General features: G+C 39.0%; 1 protein-coding gene across 4 annotated transcripts in view; it reads left to right on the forward strand.

The window, feature by feature from the left end:
• Positions 1–24249, forward strand: part of RAB28 (RAB28, member RAS oncogene family) — a 92383-nt gene that overhangs the window by 24697 nt on the left and 43437 nt on the right. For all 4 annotated transcript variants that reach the window (XM_048848853.2, XM_048848852.2, XM_048848856.2 and 1 more), the window contains exon 4: positions 59–188. In XM_048848853.2, coding sequence (XP_048704810.1) covers positions 59–188 — 130 coding nt within the window. The remainder of the gene's footprint in view (positions 1–58; positions 189–24249) is intronic.

Here is a 24249-nt window from a genome sequence, read left to right on the forward strand (position 1 = left end):
ATTGCAATGAATAACTTTTGTCAATGTATAATGTTCCAAATATATCTTTTCTCCTCAGGGTATCCTTTTGGTATATGACATCACCAATTACCAGAGCTTTGAAAATTTAGAAGACTGGTATAATATGGTAAAGAAAGCAAATGAAGAATCAGAAATTCAGCCACTTGTGGCGTTGGTAGGCAATAAAAGTAAGTTATTAATGCATAAATACTAGTTAATTGAAGTACTTTGGCTGTTTGTTTAATATTGAGAAATACTATAAGACCGATCTTTAGTTACAAAGGAACAACATAATGGGTTTTATGTTTTAGGTCTTTCTAAATTCTATATTGTAACAGTGACTGTTTTTCTTTGCTAGGTGGAAATCAGTTAATAAAATAATCTGCTTCCATAATTTAAAAGCATGGAATTAAGCTTTAAGCATAAAAAGAGATTTTTTCCTGGAGCATTTTTATTTTCTTGCATACCGTCTATAATTTAGAGGTGGATTATTCTCCATAGTTCTGTTGGTATTTGTCATTCATTGTAAACCCTTTTTTGATCATCAGAACATAGTTTGATCCTTTTCTTACTCTTAATCATCAAAAACCCTTCTTAAGAAATTATTTCCCAATCATAAAAATACCAGCTGGATCCTAATTTTCTCCTGGTTTTAATCAGTCCTTCAGAAACTCCCTGATTAGAAATCACAGGGCTTCATCCCACTTCTCTTAATCTTTTTACCATTAACTTCAGTAGGAGCAGGATATGCCCAGTTTAAAAAAATAAAAAAAGCCATGCAATGAAAAAGTTCTAATAATCTTTAGTAACGGACATATATTTGTTTAAATAACACAAAGGGTAAAACACATTTTTGTGTCTTTCTCAAATAATTCATGTTCATGTCAAGACCAAACCTGATACATTTCATCCAGAAAGATAACTTTTTGAAACTGTTACAAGCAAATGAAAGTAAAGTTGAGATACGTTAATTCCTAGCCGTTAACTCTAGAGTTGCAACCGCAATGCTGAAACTATTTCTGATGTTCATTATGAAAGACTGCTTTTGTTTTTCTGGGAAGAACACAGAGCAACACTTAGTTACAATATATAAATAGCACTTCTGAAAGTATAACATAGACTCTGTTGTACCATAGCACACCAGAGCCAATAATACAGATTCTGTTGAAATCCAAATGAAAAATATTTTTCATTGATTTATATTCTACCTAGAAATTGGACTTCCCACCTGGAGTTGTGCAAAGCTTGTAAAGTATTTACAAGAGGATACACATAAGTAATGCTGTTTTGCTGGAATGACACCATCATAGACAGAAAATCAGACATTGATTTTCAATTTCGGTTAGAGGAGAGAACTGTATCTCTGTTATATAACTTGAGTCAAATTCTTTTCTTAATTATGTACATGAAACCTCATTAAACTAATGGAACTCACTGAATACAACTGAAAGTAGGATTTGGTTTTATGGGTCTGTATGAATTTTTGAATAGCAGACTGACATTGACCAAGAAAAGGGCCTGTAGCTCATAAATATATGAGCTGAAGGAGTGGGGTACCTCTTATCTGTTTTGGAGAGCCTCTAATTTATGTCTGTTCTGTGGCCAGCTGGATATGAACATAAAGCAAAATATAACTTTCTTGTGATCCTAAAGAATGTATAGTGCTGTTATGGAAATCTCTAGAAGTATGGCATCTCTCCAGAGGAAGGGAGCAAGGAATGCTACGTAGATTAGTAATTATTTTATATCCAAGTGCCTTATTGCTATTTAACCATAACCAGAATGAAGCATTTAGAAATTAATTACCTTTCCAAACTTTACAACAGGAAGATGAAATCAAAGAAGGATTCTATCTCAATATGTCCTGAGTACTTTATTGTATTCATGCTCCTGTTGTGATACAAGCAGGCAGATAATAAGATCAGTACTCACAGGAGAAGTATGGTTTTGATGCCTATGTATCACAGGGGTTAAAGTTAACACAACTGACAACTGCGTCTAAATAAATGCATTCCATTTAGAATGGCTCAGCTTCTGCAGTCAGTAGATGATGATAGGATAACGTGTTGGGAGCTGCGACCTATTTGGAACATACAGAGTCACAGATTTAAAGGCCCGAAGGGAGCATTATGATCATCTAGTCTAACCTCCTGCATAACACAGGGTAAATAATCTCATCCAATAATTTCTGTCTCAAAACCATAATTTATGTTTGAGCTACAGCATATCTTTTTAGAAAACTGCAAAAAGTGCTGAGTACCAAGCAGTTCCCATTCAAGTCAGTACTTTTGAAAATCAGGCCACTATTTAGGTGACTAAATATTGACTTAAGAGCCTAACTTTCAAAAATGCGTGGTTAAAGTCTTGGCATATGTTTAAAGGTGCTGGTGTCCCTTTTCAGTATCTTAATGTTACTTTGCTTTAAACTCCCATTTATCATACTATTCCACATATTGATACCACCTGTGAAGGAATAGGAACTTTTCTTGATGTCAGTTAGTCCTCTTGTGAAAGCGTTTAACTGAAGTGGGGAAATAATTCTCATTTAGATAATATTTTAAGAAGGGGGAAGAGATGATATCTTAAGTCTACATTTTCCTCCTTCACTTTGAACTACGTACACACATGCATTAAGGTAGTTGAAAATACCTTTTCCAAATAAATGCTGTTTTCAAATGGTGCAAGTTATCATCAAATATTGTAGAATGTTAATGTAGTTGTGTACTGCATCTTCTTATGATACTTGCTAGGCATAGAAGAAGACAGTTAGCATATTTGTTAGTAAAGAGTTTTTTTTTTTTTTTTTTTTTAAATTCTGCTTTCGCTGTACTACTAAATGGTTTGGAAGTGAACATGTTGGTAAAAGTCATCTTTTGGAATGACAAGGTGAGTGAGGTAATATCTTCTATTTGACCAACTTCTGTTGCTGAGAGAGACAAGCTTTTGAGTCACACAGAGCTCTTCTTCAGGTCTGGGAAAGGTACTCAGAACCTTACAGCTAAATGCAAGATGGAACAGATTGTTTAGCAAAAGTAGGTAGCACATATTCTAAGGGACCATTCAAGGTAGAGTGACCCATTAACATCTCTGCAGTTTTAGGACAAAACGGGGGGTTAGTGGATTACAGATTGTTGTAATAAACCATAAATCCAGCGTGTCTGTTCAGTCCATGATTTTTGGTATCTAGCAGAATTATGAATGTAAGTTCCATGCCTGTCTTTTGAAAGTGTTGTACACATTTCCTTTGAGGATGAGGACTGATGGTCAGATATAGAGTGATCGCTTTGTGAAGTGTTCACCCCAAAGGTGATGTAAGGTTAGGGTGACCATATTTCCCAAAGGGAAAAAGGGACACCACATGGGGCTAGCCTGAGCCTTTATCCCCCCATGCAGGGCTGGCCCAAGCTGCTCACCCACCCCTGCTCCTCCCTGCATGAGGCTCTCCCCATGCAAGGCTGGCTCCCCCACTCTCCACATGCAAGGCTGGGGCTGGCATCACTGTTCACCCAAACCCCGCCTGCCCCCTGCCAAAGCCCTGCCCCCTCTGTGTGAGGGTGCCATTGCCACTCCCCCCCCATATTCCTCCGCACCCCAGTTTTTTGACTTGATCAGTTGGCAAGTGTAAATTGGACAAACGCCCATTTTTAGCAAAAAAGTCGGGATGGTCAGGACAGGGCTTAAAAAAAGGGACTGTCTTGGCCAAAATAGGATGTATGGTCATCCTATTTAGGGTGTTTTTGTCTCTCACCATTTTCCTGTGTGAGTTCATTCAAGAGTGTGGTGATAATTGCTATTGGGGCATTTAGTGCACTATGCTCTCATATGAACTCTCACAGGAAAATGATAAAAGACAAAAGCACCCTTACAATATGTGCTAATTACTTATGCTAAACAAATCTATTCTATCTTGCATTTAGCTGTGAGGTTCTGAGTACCGTTCCCAGACCTGAAGGAGAGCTCTCTGTGACTCAAAAGCTTGTTTTTCTCTCTACAACAGAAGTTGGTCCAATAGAAGATATTCCCTCACTCATCTTGTCTCTCTAATATCCTGGAACAGACATGGCTACAACTATATCTTTTGGAATGGGCAGAAAAGGCAGATTAAACTTTTGTATCAATTGGCTTTCATCCCCAGTTCCTTATAACAAGGTCTATTAGTACTTTGTTATCCTTACTTCCAATGACTTTTATTACTTGTCTCAGATAGTTTTCACTCTCTTCTCTGTAGCAGCCAGTTGTAGTCTTGTTCTGTGTAAGTGGAGATCTCATCCAAAGTCATAATCATGACCACGGTGTATCAAGCTTGTGGGGTCCTTCATTGAGACAAGACATCAGAAACTAAACCGTAATGATTGCTAATTCCATGAATGATCAGAGTATCCATGGATATATAGCATCACCAGGGATCCTAGTTTTCCGTGATTAAAATCCCCCAAATTCTCTGATTAAAAAAACCCATAAAAATCTTATTTTTTTCCGCAATTAAAATGAGACGCTGAACTTTAGTTTCCCTAGCCACAGGTATCGGCTGAACACAGTGTTTTATTGATACACTGGAACCCCATTTATCCAACCTAATTGGAACCGGGGCCACATTGGTTAATCGAAAATTCAGATAATCCGGAGAGCTTCAGCCCCGTGCGGCGGGGCTCTTACTTTCAGCCGTGTGTGGTGGAGCTCGGGCTTCAGCTGACAGCCCACGCCCCGATTCGGGCTGTCAGCCCTAGCTTGGTTAATACGAAGAGCTGGGTGATGGAAACTCAGATAAACGGGGTTCTACTGTATATGTTTTTATTTTTTCACAAAATGTAAAAACTAAAGATTCTCTGTAAAAACGCAAATTCTGCATTTTTCCATGGCAAACGGATTTATTGGATTCCTAAGTATCACTTGTCACAAAATACAAATAAGGTGATTTTAATTTCAACTAATTTAAAATGTTTTTTACTTCTCTAAAGACCAAATTTTCAAGTGTGGATGTTTGAATTTTACCAACAAAACCTGCTTTTTTGTGTAAAATCCAGGTATGTTAACAGCATGATACTTAGAATCTTGATCTAGCAAAGCACTTAAACAAGTAGTCAGTGGAATTACTCCTGTTCATTAAATTAGGCACATATTTTCTGTTCGTTTCTTCTAGCCTTTTATGGCTTCTTCCAGCTACCTGTCTTAGAGCGGTGTTTTTTCTCATCTGCTTTTCAGTTAGCTTTTGGAGATTATTCCAATAATGTTTATTTCTGCATTTCTCCCTTGCAGTAGTGTAATTACGAAGACTTCCAGTGTTGCAAGTAGAAATCCTTTCTTGCCAGTACGCTGCATTAATGGGAGGGACACAAAGGTGGGGGGGCACGTGACTTCCCCACATGACCCTGCACGTGACTCCTCCTCGCCAGGGGCCCCCTTGCTCTCCCTGTCCCCTCCCCATGATCCACATCCATCCTACGTTATCTGTGGGGGGGGCTATCCCCGGAACTATCCCATGGCTATCCCAGGAACCACAGCGGCGAAAGGGGCAAAACGTGCAACTCCTCCGGCAGGGCTGCTGTACAGACCCCATGCAGGAGGACTCAGAAGATGCAGCTGCTTGGAAGGGCTGGGGGCGGGCTCCTCCTGTGTCTTTCCGGTATGCCATACCAGCTATAAATATCTTACTGGTATGGCGTACCGTACCATACCACCGTACTTGCATCACTGAAGGCTGCCATTAGACACTATTTCCACAGTGGTTATTCTGCATGTTTAATTGCAGTCCCATTAATTAGAAGTTTTCTTTGTGACTTCTAATGATGTTGTATTCAGCATTTGATCATTTGGACAGACAGCCTTAATTTGGCCTGCTTCGTACTTCTTAAGCACTTATGAACTGCATGCATCTGCAGTGTTGTGTTTCTGTAGTGACACATTTGATGATTTGGGTATGTTGACAAAGTTACAATATGCATCTCTCTCTCTCTCTCTCTCTCCCATTTTTTAAAAGAAAACTTAATTATTCGGCTGTTCTGCAGGGTAGAAAATGGGAAGAAACCCAGGGTTCCATCCACTGAATACTGATAAGGAAATCCATACTGAGGATTTACCTGGAGCTGTAAAGCGTTGCTTGTATCTGGCTTTCTTTTCAGAAGTAGTTATGAATGTGTATGTGGTGTGTTTGGTGTTTTTTTTATACAACAGTTGCAACAAGATTGTTTACTGAAGTTTTTCTTCCAAACACCTCTGGCATGTTTTGCAGATTGGCTTCACAAATGACATGCACTCCATTCAGCAGCATGTGTGTTAGGCTTTTTCTCCTGTGGCACTTATATATGCACATTTGTCTCTTGTGGACACGAACACCTTTGTGTAAGGAATATCTGACTCATTAGTATTTTCAGCATTTCTTAGGAAGCAGTTTTATCATATGTGGCTTCCATCATTACACATCCTCAATATTAACATCTTTGAAATCATAATATTAAGTAGTAGTTACTTTAACACAGAAAACTGCCAAAAACTGCTTAGGTAACTTTACTGTTTGTTTTACATCAGTAGCCTGCTAGTCAAAGACTTTAGGTAGACCTTCAGAACCCAGCCACTGAGATGTTGGTGTGAACGCCCTTTCCAGGTAGAAGTTTGTTTTGCCTCCAGGTGGGGATGCAGAATTGTGTTATTCAGAGCACTAAACACCATATTAATTATTGTTTTTATCAAATTTAAAAGAGCTACTTTTCCAGTTTGGCATAATCACAATACGATAACTTTCACAGTCTTGTGGTTTTTTCCCATGGAGCAGGTTGCAGAAGTATCTAACTTTCTCTTTTCAGTACAGTACAATATTATTAGTTGACAATCACATGAGCTTTTCTTTTATAACTATCTGGACTATCTCTGCTTTATACTGCAGGGTTCAAAATTAGGTAAAAAAGATTTCATTAAAAATTTGCTTTAGCCCCTTGATATGATATGTTCCCTGTATAGTTAGTTTCTTTAAAGTCTTTCAGGCTTGTCTTCAGAAGCAGATCCTCTAGGCAAGCAGGGTAACCTGACCTTGCTTAACTTCCAGAGGATTAAACCATCCAGAAGTAGGAGAAGCTGAAGAAACCCCAAAATTTAGGAGACAGTCCCTGCCTTCCTTGTCCCTCTCCCTCTGCTCACACCAACCTTACTTTGAGAGAACTATACTATTTGTTAATTTAGTACTGGCTTTCTTAGGTGTGTTGGGATGAGTTGAGGTCCCTTAAGTTTTTCGTGTTTTTTTCCTCCTCTTGCTTCTGGAGTATTTATCTCTTCTCTGTGCAGCAGGAAAGAAGGAATTTGCCCTGCAGATTAGATCATTAGGAGCAGGAGACAGAAAAAAACACAAAAACTTAGGGGAACCATCCTTCTATGAGAAAACAGTACTGTTCTCTTCAGGATATATGGTTTCTTTTCTCCTAGTCTTCTGTTATGGTGGGGTTTTCTTCCTTTCTCCTCTCTTCTTCCTTTACTTTCCCACATCATATCTCAGTGGTCTTGTTAGGCTCAGTTTGAAGGCATGTCTATCTACACTACAAACTTAAGTCAACCTATGTTAGGTTGACTTACAGCTACCTCAGTAATACTGCAGTAGTTCATGTCCACACTACCCTCCGTCTAGCGGTGGTGAGTGTCCCCACCAGGAGTGCTTCCACTGACTTGAGAGGCAGTGTGAGGAGACTGGAGACCGGCTGCTCCCCGGCTCACTGCTTGAAACACAGCAGCTGCCTGGGCTCCCAGTGCATAGTTCCATGCCTGGAGCCTGGGTGCAGGCAGGTTCCCAGCAAGGAGTGGGGAGCTGGGCACCTCAATGCAGCCAGGTATGGGAGCTCGGGAAGTAGCGTGGCTAGGAATGGGGAACCTGGACCCTGGGGGTAGCCTGGCTCCGAGTGGGGAGCCAGGGTAGTAGCCTGGGTCTGAGCGGGGAGCCCAGTGGGCAACTGGGCTCTAGCTGGAGCCCCCCACTCATCCCAGGGTGACAGCCCAATCTGTGAGCAGCTTTCTTGTCAATTTCACAGCTCCCGCATGAAGCCCTGAAATAGATAAGAATGACTGCCAAGAGCTGATGTAAGTAACCCACAGAGTCTAAAATGGACTCTGTGTCGCCCTAGCTATACCGACATAAGCCCTACGCCTCTCGTGGAGGTGGAGTTGTTATTATGTCGATGTAGTAAGGCACTTATATTGGTGGAAGCAAGGCTGTAGTGTGTACCCTGACATAATTAGGTTGATGTAAACTGCGCAAGTATAGATTGTAACCAAGGTCCAGCCAAATCTGCCTCCTTCATTTGCAGCCTATCATCAATTAAATCAGTTGCTTAATCACATCAGCACTTCTCAAGCTTTTATTTTTATTTATTCAGTAAGCAACTGATTAACATTTCACATTTATTTTCTGACAGCAAAATTAAATACTGAAACATTTGTTGTAAAATCTGTGATGACTGTGATAATACAGCTTTTCTAAAACAGGAATGTTAATAATAGAAGTAAAGAACTTGTTTGCTAAAGTCAATTACAATACTAAAGTTACATTGTATTAAATATTAATCAAGGCAGCATGGAATGATGAAATAAGCTCCAGTTCTCAGCAAGTAGTTCAAAACAAAAACCTGTGTGTGTTGACTTTATCCCTTTAGGATACGGTGTTCTACAAGTTTATTAAGTATTATCACAAGCTAAGACAAGTAAATTTTGTGCAGTAAGATCTTTGCTTTTTTTTAACTTTGTGTGTTCACTTTCTAACAATTCAGTAATTCACTGTAAGCTTTCTAGCCATTAGTGTGAGTTAGCATGGTTCTACTATATTTTATTTGATTTGTGGTTTTTTTTTTTACCATGACTAGTTCTTTTATATTTTCCGTATCTGATGTATTAACAGACTCCTCAAGTGTCAAACCAACATTCTCTGTGGATATATTGTAAACAAAAATTAACCCAGGTTGCATGAGAGCTACTCTCTTTTTGATTTATAGCTGCCTAGATAGTCTCAGGGCGGTGGTTATCTGTAAATTATATTGGGGGTAGAAATTATCAGGCACCAGTGTATGGTGGATGGATGAATGATTTCTACTCTTAGAGATATTAACCAGATCCTCTCCCCAATAAAGACTAATAACTCAGATTTTTAAACAGTCTTCATGACAGATGAGGGCATAGAGGAGAGTGCATCAACACTAATTAAGAATGTTGACTCTATGTTCGCCTTAGCAATGATTAATTGATCTTGGAGTGCTATCTCTGAGCAGGAAATGATGTGCTGTTATATTGTGAAGTTTAAAGGTTATATTTTAGTGTACCCTTTAACTTGCATTCACACAAAATACAATCTTATTACCTATCTTATCTGACCACAAAAAAGAAACATTTTCCAGTCTACGTATGAATGTTTGGCTTTAGAGTGCACTCATGTGAATCCTTTCTATATCAGGGCTTTCCTGGTCTGCTTTGAGTCCAGTTATTGCCTCCGTTACCCTTTCTTCCCCAGCTAATCAAACTTCAAAATATGAGTATTTTCTCAATAACCTTCCCTTTCTGAGAGGCTGGCTTGTTTAATATAAAGTTCAAAAGAACACAGTTCTTCCACCAACTCCTGCTCCCTGCAGGGTTGTGCTCTGCAGATCCTCTGCCTGGGAACTAAGGAGAGTGTCTGTGTAGAGCAGTTCACACAATCCTCCTGCTCATTTGAGTTTCTCCGGAATGAACTCTGCCTAGTCATATACCCCACAGCAGGCCTGTTCCTAGGCTGGTCTACAGTGACCAGATCTGCACTGACAAAGTTTTGTCAGCTTAGCTCTGTGGGTCTGGGGTGCCAAAAAATCACATACCCCAGACAGCCAGAACTATGCCAGCAAACCCTTCCAGTGTAGATGCAGCTATGGCAACAGAAGAGTGCTTCTGTTGGCGTAACTAATGTTTTTCGGGGAGGTAGTATAACTATACTGATAATAGGAGTGCTTGTGGCACCTTAGAGACTAACATTTATTTGGGCATAAGCTTTTGTGGGCTACAGCCCACTTCATCGGTTGAATAGAATGGAACATATAGTAAGAAGATCATAATATACACACGCACAGAACATGAAAAGGTGGAGTAAGAGGCTAATTAATTAAGATGAGCTGTTATCAGCAGGAGAAAAAAACCTTTTGTAGTGATAATCAAGATGGCCCGTTTAGACAGTTGATAAGAAGGTGTGAGGATACTTAACATGGGAAATAGATTCAATATCTGTAATGACTCAGCCACTCCCAGTCTCTGTACAAACCCAAGTTAATGGTATCTAGTTTGCATATTAATTCAAGCTCAGCAGTTTCTCACTGGAGTCTGTTTCTGAAGCTTTTCCGTTGCAAAATTCCCACCTTTAAGTCTGTTACTGAGTGGCCAGAGAGGTTGAAGTGTTCTCCTATCGGTTTTTGAATGTTACGATTCCTCATGTCAGATTTGTGTCCATTTATTGTTTTGCATAGAGACTGTCTGGTTTGGCCAATGTACATGGCAGAGGGGCATTGCTGGCACATGATGGCATATATCACATTGGTAGATGTGCGGGTTAATGAGCCCCTGATGGCGTGGCTAATGTGATTCGGTCCTATGATGGTGTCACTTGAATAAATATGTGGACAGAGTTGGCATCAGGCTTTGTTGCAAGGCAGGTTCCTGGGATAGTGTTTTTGTTGTGTGGTGTGTGGTTGCTGGAGAGTATTTGCTTCAGGTTGGGGTGCTGTCTGTAAGCGAGGACTGGTCTGTCTCCCAAGATCTGTGAGAGTGAGGGATCATTTTTCAGGATAGGTTGTAGATCTTTGACGCACTGGAGAGGTTTTAGTTGGGGTCTGAAGGTGACAGCTAGTGGCGTTCTGTTATTTTCTTTGTTGGGCCTGTCCTGTAGTAGGTGACTTCTGGGTACTCTTCTGGCTCTGTCAGTCTGTTTTTTCACTTCAGCAGGTGGGTATTGTAGTTTTAAGACTGCTTGATAGAGATCTTGTAGGTGTTTGTCTTTGTCTGAGGGATTGGAGCAAATGCGGTTGTATCTTAGAGCTTGGCTGTAGACAATGGATCGTGTGGTGTGTCCTGGATGAAAGCTGGAGGCATGTAGGTAAGTATAGCGGTCAGTAGGTTTCTAGTATAGGGTGGTGTTTTATGTGACCATTGCTTATTAGCACAGTAGTGTGCAGGAAATGGACCGCTTGTGTGGATTGGTCTAGGCTGAGGTTGATGGTGCTGAGGTTGTTGAATGATTTCAACAATTTCCATCCCACCATCAACCTCAGCCTAGACCAGTCCACACAAGCGGTCCATTAACTTGGGTTTGAATAGAGACTGGGAGTGGCTGGTTCATTACAGATATTGAATCTATTTTCCCATGTTAAGTATCCTCACACCTTCTTGTCAACTGTCTAAATGGGCCATCTTGATTATCACTACGAAAGTTTTCTTTTCTCCTGCTGATAATAGCTCATCTTAACTAATTAGCCTCTCACAGTTTGTGTGGCAACTTTCAACTTATCTGTATGTATATATTTTTCTTATTATTATATGTTCCATTCTATGCATCCAATGAAGTGGGCTGTAGCCCATGAAGGCTTATGCTCAAATAAATTTGTTAGTCTCTATTATTATTATTATTATCATCTAAGGTGCCACAAGTACTCCTGTCCTTTTTGCGGATACAGACTAACATGGCTGTTACTCTGAAACCTGTATACTGATAATAAAACTCCTTCTTGTTGGCATATGTTGCGTTTGCTCTGCTCGTATAACTATACCGGTATAGATATATCAGCAAACCATAGATAGTATAGATAAGCCCCTATTCATATGCTTCCATCATATGACCCCTGGACTGAGAGAGAAACTAGTCAAAGGTGAGGCTGAACCCATGACTCCCTTAAAGGTCCAGCTTACTCTGTGATATAGCCCATCTGACAAGTTGTTTGTGTAGATATAGAATGTTTTGTGTTAAATAATCATCCCTACACAGATTATTAAGAAAACCCCACATTCCCTGCATGTTTTGTTTTGGTGGTGAGTTTGGCCTTTAACATCTAAAGAATCATTCAAGACAATGAAAGAAAAAAATGTCCAATGTCCAAATGTCCAAAGCAACCTTTTATGCAAAGTTCTAAAATATTTGCAGCTCAATTCATGAATACATTCTTTATTAGGTTAAGGACATGGGAAAATTAAAACCATATTTTAAAAACAAACTTCTTTACTTATGTTACCAAAAATGCATCAGAAGGGACGCCTCAGTGGCATGGTCCTGACCCTAAGTTCTAGTTGGTGCAGCAAAGAGGGATAGATGTTGTGGCACTGCTGGCTGACTGCAGTGCCAAAGAGGTCATGGGACTACCTCAGTTAAATTGCCATTGCTGGCAGGACAGCTTTGGGAGTGCTATTTGCAATATGTTAGAGGTAATAGTTACCCCGGCTTGGATCAAGTGCAGTCTGAACTACAAGTTCATTCCTTCATTAGCTAGCCAAGCATGCAGCAGGTTGTGTAAGATAGAAGAAGTTGGGAGTATTGATGTATAGTTCTGTAATGTTTATGTAGATATACTCCATGAGCTGGGAAGTGGGAATATGACCGGGAGAGGACCCCCAGGGTGTATCAAAGAACCTGGATGTGGGTACCAAGAGGGTAGTTGGGTCCTGGACTTAATATCTACATGTTCATCTATGTGGACAAATGTACATGGTGGATCTGATCTCACGGGGGAGCCCAGGTTCTACTCATAGTCCCCATCCAGAGTCCTTCTTGACATTAGCTGGGAAGCCAGAATGGAGACTGTATCTGCTAGACCATCCAGTATGCTAAATAGGGATTTCACTTTCCTTTTAGTTTCTTCCAAGGTTGAAGATGATTCTAGGGCAGCTAGCTATGATGGGGCACGATGGCAGATCACAGCGTTTTGGCAATTCTTTGTCTGTGGAGGCCCCATGATTTGGCAGCAGCCATAGCAAGGAACAGAGCACATAGGGATGCATCCTGTCAGTACTGTAGCAAAAACGGCTGCGTCAGCTCATTGCTGTCTTTATGGGCATTGGCTGTGAAGTCCAAAGCCATTTCTGACAGGAGTAGGTAGGATAGGTCTATAGTAAGCCTGCTCTTTGGCTGGCTGGGGACTGCACTTCAAGCTTCAGCCACTGAGCTGAAGCTGACATATATATTTATAGCTATATAAATTAGTTGGACTCCAGAGATATAGGTATAATTCCATTCAGGACTGTGGACTTGCACTCACGCCAGGCTGAATCTGATTTATGGAATGTAATATTGCGTAGGCTACAAGTGGAAATTAGTGTCTTCTAAACCTATACCTATGTTGCCATCGGGGGGCCGGGGGCACCAGACCATTTTGGGAGCAAGAGAGAAGCAAGACAAGAGTAACAAAACTTTTGTAAGTCACCACTGAGATGCATTAACAGAGTTAAGTGAGGAAGCTTGCACACTGCCTGTCTGCACTAAACTCTAGCTAGTACATTGTTTTTCTCTTTCACTCAGAATTGAAGAGGAAAAGAGTAGGCAGTTAAGAGTGGAATTAAATGAGCCCCACTGGCAAATGACTACCATGTTACACTTTCTTTTGTTTATGAGGACAAAAACAACAGACTTGATTTATTTCCCCCCAGTTAAAAATCTTTAGGTGCTATTTTATTTGTGCACATATGTCCTGCCTCCAAAGAACAACAGAAATTAGACAGCCAGGTTCAAAGTCTAACAGAATACTGTTACTGTACCTGGGAGCTCAGAAAGCGCTGCAGTGAGTGCTACAAAAATACCAATAAATAAAAAATTACCATACAGTAAATAGTTATGCTTAAATTTAGAGAACATGCCATTAAAAATGACAAGTGGTAATAAATGATTTAAATACAAAGGTTAGAACAATACGCATATCCTCTTTTTATAATAATACACACATAAAATGTTGAGAAATCATGTACTGTTGCCACGGGTTCTGGCTGTCATTTCTTTAGCAATGTGGACACATGTCTAATAAAAAAAAAGATGCTGCATAAGCCATAGTTCAGGCTGAATGTGCTTCTGTTTTTGGTTTAGGTAGAAATGTTGTTTCTGGCTGCGTCCTTCATACTTAGGTCTTCTTACAACAAATGGAAAGCCCTTAATTGTACCTCAGGGAATAGTTAATGTACAGTGGACATATGGTGGACAAAAGCTGAGTCTAGTAAATGAAATAAAATTATAAACAGAAAATGTGTGAATGTCTGCACAGTCTGACAGCTATGGAAGATATTGTGCTGTCTGAGTAGCTTATTTAGAATTAATTTGCAATGCGTTTCTACTCGTAGGTTAGTGTAATCATGCCGTTTAAACTACATCAACATAACTTGTAGAAATTAATTTTGTATGTTTTATTTGATTAAAAGAAAACCGCTAAGCTTTTCAAAGGCACAGAGTATGCACATTCATTCTTTCTAAAGTTTGTCTTCTCTATCATGTGACATAAATACAGTGTGATTTCACCAATGGAAATTAGACTTCTTGCATTTATGAAAAAGTTACAGCATTTGATTGGGGGCATCAGCATTAACCCTGAACAGCTCTTGGTCTTTATGGATTCAAGCATTATATGTGGTTGCACTGCTCCAGCAAAAGGTTAAGTATTAATGGAAAATGTTCACAGCTCTTTTACTCAAAGAAAACATGTTACTTGTAAGTTTTCTTTTGATTTTACTTTTACAGTTACATTGAATGTCTTCATTCATTTAGCCATCCATAAAGCAAATATTGTTGCACATGCAGTGGATAATAAGTCTTTTTAGGACTACTTGTGTGGTATGTCACAGATCATTAACTGCAAGTAACCACCTGACTTGAGGGAAGTCTGGAAGCATCATTACAGTGAAATAAGCTTTTATTTCTGTATCACTGCAGCACATTGATTTGTAGGAATGTCTCCATTAGCTACTGTGGAAATATATTCTCATATATTATCAGTGAGGAAAGCTGATGATAGAGGATAACCAATGTTCAAGTGTGAAAAGGACATTAATATCAGACTTTTGGACAAAGTAGGAAAAAAGTGCTCTTATAGCACTCTTTTTTTAATTCAAGAACTAGATATCATTCAGTAAATAATTGTTTTTGTAATTATTTCTTAACCAGTGGTTAAAATCAAGACTGTAATAAAGAAGGAATGGTACAATGTTTATGCATACACTCTAACTTCATCTGATTTGTGTACACTAAATGATGGTTTACTATGCGGTGGTCAGATCGGGGGAGGATGGGGGGAAGATGGAGGAGGGAGAATTACCATCCTGTTCAGCAAGGAAAATGTAAACATCTCCCTGTTAGATTTGACTCGACTGAAAAAATTAAGAATTTTATTTGAGATGTTCTTTAAATTAATTTCATCCTAGCTTAAAAGCAATTGAATGTAATTGATAGAAGTTTGGAATTCTGAAACATGACTTTGGCTACTAAAATAGTTTAGTACTTCTGATCAGTGGAGATTTTGTGGCAGTTAAAACTAAGGTAGCAGGTTTTTGCGTGTTTTCTTGATGTACTTCACTACTGTTTTTCAAAGTAAAATATAATTTGCTGTCAGATTCTTGAGGCACACAAGACAGCAGAAGGGCAGCTAATCTTAAAAAAAATATTGGAATTTGTTTCTGTCAGCTGGAAAACATGAACTAAGATGTTCAGATTCAGGAAGGGGGGGGGAGAAAAGGTGGAAGGGGAATTAAAAAAGTTAAAAGGGTTGGTAATTAGAGTTTCCCTTGGACAGCCTCAATCTTGTGTGTTAGTTTTTTTGTTTTTGTTTTTTAAATTCAGAATTATATGAGACTGGTTACTTTTTTAAGAGAGAGTTACCATTGCAGCCTCTGTATCACCTAGTATGTATATCACTACTGAGGTATATTGTGATTTATTAGAAGAACTTTTATTTGCCCCAGTGTGATATTTGTCCCCAGTGTACACTACACATTTTTAAATAGTCTTATGATTTGAGGGAAAATCAACCCTTACAATAAACATTTTTCAGGATATGATTTGAACTCTTCAACATTTTGCTTGATTTTCCATTTTATTTATTTATTTATTTACTTATATATTCGTGTATATATATCATGATATATATATATATCAACAATTCATGTAACTATATATACATCTATATATACACACACACACATACATATACATATATGTGTGTGTATATATATATAGATGTGTATATATATAGTTACATGAATTGTTAAGGGGCAAATTACAGCTAAAATTTTATCATTTTCACTGTGCATGCACTGGTTTATTTTGTGCTTTCTGTTGCTAATAGCCAAATTGTGAAGGCAAATAGTAAATATATTTTTCTTTTCTCTTTTTTTCTCTTTCTTTTCTTTTCGAAAGTGATAGGCAGTTCTGTACAAAATGGACGAACATTATGGTCTCAATCTTGCAATTTGGATCTGCACGGAGTCCCATTGAAACCTGAGCAGATCCAATTGGGGAACAGGACCTAGAGTTGTAGAGTGAAGCTCTCAATTCAGGAAGTGCACCATCTTATCTTTGTTCCTTGTGCGTATGTCTTACGATCCGATCTTTGATCCCTCTCATTTCAATGTGCAGATTAGATGGTGTGTAGCTGGGGCTCTAATTGCAGGAAAGTGGGGAGGTTGTGGTGGTGGTGAGTACTGGTATAGTTCCAGGCTCCCCTCACAAACATAGCTCCATCCACCTGGTACACTAAGATGAGCTGTCTCTCTCAATAGATTGTACATAACTTCAAAATATGATCATGTGTGGTCTTCTAAACTTTGCTTGGCTCCTCCTCGGTGGATCTTGAATGTCCCCCTGGGCTTTATGAGCTTGGATCCCTTTGGGTGGGACTTTCATGCCTTACTGAGTTCTCCATGTGCTGTGGGGTGGGATTCCTCCTAGGTGAGGCTCGGATGCTAACAGAGAACTCCCCCTTCCTTCTGCCTTGTTTACTTCACAGGTCAGATTGAGGGAAAAAAAATTAAGTGGTGGTGTTTTTCCATGCACTATTCATTTGTTAAACAAACAAACAGAGATACTACAGTACTCTATAGATTTTGCTGATCTCTATAATATGATCATCCCTCTCCTTTTTTAACACCTCACTGAGATGACTGGGGCTGTTCATACCTCTCTGCTATTGTTCCAGGATTACAGGCAGATAATCTTGTACTAGTTATGGTTGCTTGATATTTTTCAAGGATATTTTCCAGTCATAAGGGCTAGAAACCGGTTTTTTTTAAATGAAGGAGCTGAGATTCTGTAGCTCATGATGCTAATCTCAAAAATAACTATCATTTCACCGAACCTCCACAAGACGGGCCAGTTTGATCTCTGGTGTGTAGTGAATGAGGCAAAGGTCTGACTCTAATTTAAAATAACCTACTAAAGCAGAAAAGAGGAACCCTTCACATTGTGAAATTCCTGTTTCTGGAAGTATTACAATATATATTATTTTACCAATTTGTTAATATATCCCCATTCATTTGGAAATATTACTTTAACATATTTTTGTCTTTTACTGCTTAATAAGTATACTTTGTCTCATTTATGGTAAAATTCCCATAGGATGTAAGTGATACAGAAGCTTTGTGCTGGCCCTCTGCACAAGAGAGAATTTCGCCCTTGCTACATACTATTCTGTCCATGAGCAGTTACCACCCTGCCTCATTCATTGTTTAGGGTCTCTGTGATACAGTAAACAGTCATATCTCATTCACTGCACACTTGTTGAGCCACCAATCTGAAGGACAAATTTTGATCTTGGTTATACAGGTGTTAAGTCTCTGGTTTTATTCCAAATTAAATTGAATTATGTCAGATTTACACTGATGTAATTGTGAACAGAATTTGGCCCAGAATGATCCTTTGGATTCTTGCCTCATGCATCTCAGAACCCTACCTCATTTGCTGGGCATCATGCAGTCTGTGCACTGAATGAGGCATAGCAAATTCAGTAATAGTGTGTGATATCAATAAATAGTCTTTTGTATTCTGTATATACAGAAGGGAGCAGAATTATTGTTAACATTGCTGCTTTTTGAGTTTTGGGTGCTTAACTCTTCAACCTAAACATTTGTATTTGTATTACATTAGCACTTGGAAGCACCAACCACGATCGCTGCCCTCTTCTGCTGGGTGCTATATAAACATGTAGTAACAGTCCTTCCCAGTTTGAAAGAGTTTATAATCTAAATAGACCAGACAGCTGAAGGTGAGAGGAGACAGAGTTGCAGTGAGATGAAATGATTTGTGGAAGACTTTCTTGTGGGAAAAATAGTATGTGACCGTGTAAATAAAGATTGTATCATAATACATATGCAGAAAGAGGCTGAATTAAGATTTCATGGGCAACCTTAATTCGGACAGTCTTAACTGTCACATTTCTTAACTTTTGAGTGCTTGATTTTGCACCCTTAACTTTCTTTTAGTATATCTATATTTTTTATGTAATAGATATAATTTCCCCATAGGTCAGATTGTTAGGGACCTTAGTTTTTTTTCCTTCCATGCAGCATGGAGTGTGAATTGCCTGCTAGGATTGGTTGAGGATATCCCACCTGATCATTGCATGGTCCTTGGACATTCGTGGCACCTCAGTCTCCCCTGTTCTCTGGCTGTGAACAGTTTAATCCCCTGAGGACTGAAATGCTTTAGTCTATCTCAAGTCATTGGGCTCAATGTAGGGGTACCTGGGTGAAATTTAATGACCTGTGATATACAGGAGGTCAGACTAGATGATGTAATGGTCCCTTCTGGCTTTAAACTGTATGAAATACATTTTAAGTCTGTTATATAGACATAGTGTAAAAAGTAAAACTCTTGTATATATTCTTTATCAAAAGAAAAGAGCAGAGACCATCAGTTATTAAACATCTATTTTTAAGAACTTGCAGAAGAGTGCTCTTTGAAATGTCCCCACTACTTCATCCTCACTAACTACTTGATTCTGACCAACAGGGAGGAATTGGAGTCAAAGGAATGTGGAGTGCAATTTGGGTGAAAGTGATCATGAAATGTTAGATTTTATGATTCTAAGGAAAGAAAGGAGACGAGAGCATCAGAATAAGGACAATGGACTTCAAAAAAAGCAGACTTTAACAAACTCAGAGAACTGGCAGGTAATGTCTCATGGGAAGAAAATCTAAGTGATAAAAGGAGATCAGCTGGCAGTTTCTCAAAGAGATGGTATTAAAGGCATAACAACAACTATCCCAGTGAGAAGGAGAGATAGGAAGAATAGTAAGAGGCCAGTATGGCTCCATGAGGAGCTCTTTAATGACCTGAAAATCAAAAACGAATCCTACAAAAAGTGGAAACCCAAACGAATTGCTAAGGAGGAGTACAAAAGAATAGCATAGAAAATTAGGGTTGGAAGAGACCTTAGGAGGTCATCTAGTCGAATCCCCTGCTCAAAGCAGGACCAACACCAACTAAATCATCCCAGCCAGGGATGAGCATGTAGGCACAAAATCAGAAAGACAAAGACACTAAATGAGTTATACCTAGGAGGGGGCATAAAAGGCATTAGAAGAGGTTCTTTAAAATACATCAAGAGAGAGATGAAGAAAAATGTAGACCTTCTGCTTATCAGGGAAAGAGAACTAATAACTGATGTCTTCAAGAAGGCTGAGGTGTTTAATGCCTATTTTGCTTCAGTCTTCACTGAAAAGCTTAATGGTTACCAGATACTCAACATCATTATTAAAAACAAAGGGGAAGGAACACAAGCCAAAATAGGGCATGAACAAGTTAAAGGATATATAGATAAGTTAGATGTATTCAGGTTATCAGGACCCGTTGAAATTCATCCTGAGGTACTTGAACTAGCTGAAGCAATCTTGGAACTATTTGCAATTATCTTGGAGTACTCCTGGAGGATGGGTGAGGTCCCAGAGGATTGGAGAAGGGCAAACATAGTTACTATCTTTTAAAATTGCAACAAAGAGGACCTGGGAATTATAGATCAATCAACGTAAATTAGATACCTGGAAAGATAGTGGAACAGATTATTGAGCAGTTTGTAAGCATCTGAAGCATAATAGGGTTATAAAGAACATAAGCACTGACTCTGTGGGTGCTCCGGGGATGGAGCACCCACAGGAAAAAAAAAAGTGAGTGCTCAGCACCCACCGGCAGCCCTGTGGGTCAGTTCCTTCCCCTCCCTCCCAGCATCTCCTGCCTGCCACAATCAGCTGTTCAGCAGCATGCAGAGGGGGTGGAACAGGGTGGGAAGAGGTGAGGGTGGGGCTTTGGGGGAAGGGTTGGAGTGGGGGTGGAGTCTGTGGCAGAGTTGGGGTTGAGCACCCCTTGGGAATGAGGAAGGAATAGCCAGCATGGATTAGTCAAGAGAAAATCATGCCAAACCAACATAATGTCTTTCTTTAACAGTATTACTAGCCTAATGTGGACAGAGGGAAGCAGTAGATATGATACATCTTGATTTTAATAAGGCTTTTGACACAATTCCCCATGACATTCTCATAAGCAAACTAGGGACATGTGGTCTAGATGAAATTACTCTAAGGTGGGTACACAGCTGGCTGAAAGACCACAGTGGATCACAAATTGAATAGCGGCAGTATGGTGCAGTTGTGAAAAAAAGTAATGTCATGCTGGGGTGTATTAACAGGAGTGTTGTCTTGCTGTACTTGGCACCGGTGAGGTCACAGCTGGAGTACTGTGTTCAGTTCTGGCCATCACACTTCAGGAAAGATGTGGATAAACTGGAGAGAGTCCAGAAGAGAGCAACAAAAATGATGAAAGGTTTAGAAAACCTGACTTTTGAGGAAAGATTAAAAAACTGAGCATGTTTAGACTGGAGGAAAGAAGACTGGAGGGGCACCTGATAAGTCTTCAAATATGTGAAGAACTGTTAAAAAGAGGATTGTGATCAGTTCTCTATGTCCCCTGAAGGTATGACAAGAAGTCTAATCACAGCAAAGGAGATTTAGGTTAGGTATTAGGAAAAAACTTTCTAACTATAAGGTAGTTAAGCTCTGGAATAGACTTCCAAGAGAGCTTGTTCCGTCCTCACTGGAGGTTTTTAAGAACAGGTTGGACAAAAACCTTGCAGCAATGGTCTGGGTTTACTTGGTCCTGTCTTAGCATAGGGAGCTGAACTTTGACTTTTTGAGGTCCCTTCCTGCCCTACATTTCTATGATTCTGTGATTCTTCCCTCTCTAATGCTACAATGTATGGGAGTTAGTCAAACTCTAAAGTACAGCTGGTTAGAAAATGTCTACCCCCCAACCCTTTCCACCCCACAGAAAATATTGACTTTTTGATAGAAAATCAAAAGCCAACTTATTTGGGTCATGAACTGAAGTACTTAGGATTCGGATATGCCACCACAATGTCTCATGGGAATTGTAATTCAAGTGCCTTGTACTCTCAGTCTTCTCCATAGGCTGGTCTCCCTGGTCAGACTACATCCCCCAAGATGTACCACAGTCTCCCCTCTTAGTTGGGGAGATGGTGCAACCTGAGAATTGCTGTCTGTGGTTCATTATGGGAGATGGAGTCCAGTGAGGGAGCCCAACCCATAGCTGAGAATGGGGATATGAGGCACTGTGATAGCATTTCCAAACCAAACGTTGGTTTTTGACCAAAAAATTTTCAGGCATTGTTTTTTGATGAAAAAAACAAATTTCTGTGGAAAGTAGCCTCTTCTTCCCCCTCCTAATTGTTTTAAGTAGAACTTCAGAGTTACAAACTGACTTCATTTGGAATTGGAAGTACTCAATCAGACAGTATCAGAGACCGAAAAAAAAGGCAAATACAGTACAGTACTGTATTAAACGTAAACTACTAAAAAAAAAAAAAAAGGGAAAGTTTAAAAAAAAATTTGACAAGGTAAGGAAACTGCTTCCATGCTTGTTTCATTTAAATTCAGATGGTTAAAAGCAGCGTTTTTCTTCTGCATAGTAAAGTTTCAAGGCTCTGTTAAGTCAATGGTCAGTTGTAAACTTTTGAAAGAATAATCATAACGTTTTGTTCAGAATTACGAATAACCTCAATTCTCGAGGTGTTCGTAACTCTGAGGTTCTACTGTAGTTGAAATTCATTTTCAGTTTCAGAGAGTTTTTTGACAGAAAGATTCTGATCCGCCCAACGCTAGAGTGTGTGACAGATATTGTAACCACATACAGTATCTTTGGGGAGCACATTGCAGTTTATATTTAAAGCTTGAAAACCTCAAAAAATTATATTGAAATGGACCAGATAATATGAGCTGTAGAATATTCATAGCCCTTTGTACCAATACAGGAGATGTGTGCTTGTGTGTGACAGTGTTAAATCATCTGTTGGACTGAATCAACATTAGAATGAGTAGGCAGTGTCCATGGTAGAGACATTTGACTTAAATCCATTGTTCCATTTAAAACATAGTACCATGGTTGCAGATATCAGAATCAAAATACCCTATACTTGCAGATAAAGATGGGGGTTAGGGAGAAGGAATCAGCACATCCATAGCTGCTGTATAATTCTGTGTTGTTAATAAAGGTACTGTCTCCAAGTTCTTAAGTATTGTCAATAATTTTACCATAGTACCATTTAGTAAATGTTCATGGTGCTGCAAAGAGATTTCTAGAAGCCCTACTTCTGGAGATGCAGGAGGGCATTCATTTAATATATCATTGCACACATGCAGCCCCATGCTGTCTAAGGGTATCTGGATTTTACTAGAACTTGTTCATTCTATCCCTAACTTTATTAGTTGTAACTTTTCTAAAGAAAAGAGAAAAATTTGAAATAACTCATTGCAATAATAAACCTTAACTTTTATGAGAGCCTATAACTTGAACTCCACCACATTCACCATTTTGAATAATTGTTCCTGATGGATGTCCATTGTGATGAACTGTGAGGAGAAAATTGAAGTTTGTTTTGTAAAGGAAATTAAATAAAGGAATAGTCTTTGTAAAGAGAACTTTGAATTGCCAGATAGTACTCCAATTACCAAATCATTAATTTTCTTATGTTGTCTTTCTGGTAAAAATCTATAAACTATAGCTTTAGAGAAGACTTCCAGTTTGAGAGCAGAGTCAGGCAAAACTGTTTTCAGAGGACTGAGTAGTTATTGGGGTAGTTGCATATTTCAAGTGGTTGATCACTAGGGCAATAATGTAGGTTTCTGAGCACAGCCATACTTTTTCCAGCTGCTTTATAGTGATATCTTGAAGCTTAAAATGTAATCTATATGGGTAAGCCACAAAAGCCACTCTATATTAAAGCAGACTCTGACAGTAAATCAGTTGAACAGCTGGCAACACTACTAACTCATAAACTTATTTATTAAAAAAAACTAAACAGGAGAATTATATTAAAAAGAGAGGAATATGTTCTACCAGACCAGTGGATATATCTTAAAACCTGGAAAGTGCTCTAGATTAAGGGCCCAATTTATGAACATCTGTTCTGGCATGTGATTCTCATGTTCTTTACAATAAAAGTGTGAAACATGTTTTCTCCCCATACTAATCATGCTTTTATGCAGTTCATAAAACTCCCTATTCAGCCCTATGCAACTGGGCCTCTTTGCTTTACACACTTGCTAGAGTAATTACTCTACTGAAGAGTAAGTACTATAGCAACTTCATAATCCCATGGTATACAGTTATCCTCACATGTTCCAAGAAGTCATATTGGCATACAAAGCAATAAATGAACATTAAATTTTCCTTCATGTGTTTAAATTTAAACGAAAGCACTGAAGTAATAATGGAAACAGGTCACTGGATAGCAAGGGGAACAGATAAATGTCTTTAAATAATCACAAAGTCCCTTAAAACAGAAAATATTTAGAAATAAGTTATATTTTCTTGGAATCATGGCATACTCTACCTTGGACAATTACTATTAACTCATTTTATATCTTATTCCTGTTGGTGAATTTTCACATCATGCTTGTTCAGGTTAATTTTTTTAACTTTTTATATTTTAATGATGTCCACACACCACCACCTTTTTTTTTTTTTTTTTAAACTGTTGGCACTCCGGTTGCATTCTGGTTTGGAGCAAACCCTTTGTCTTGGTGCATAAATGGAATGGAGCCTTTCAGGGCAGCCCAGTCATGTTCTACAACTCTGGAGGCCTACTTGTAATCTCATGCAGAGTGTCTTTTAGAAGCCATATGGTGTTAAGTGCCCACTTAATATTTCACTGTATCCAGAGGATGAGTAAGAGGCTATATCTTCTCTGAACGTTGGGGGATACCTGTGAGGTATTCAACATGCAAAGGTTTCAG

Source organism: Caretta caretta, chromosome 4 (genome assembly GCF_965140235.1).
Source record: "Caretta caretta isolate rCarCar2 chromosome 4, rCarCar1.hap1, whole genome shotgun sequence".
NCBI classification, from domain to species: Eukaryota; Metazoa; Chordata; order Testudines; family Cheloniidae; genus Caretta; species Caretta caretta.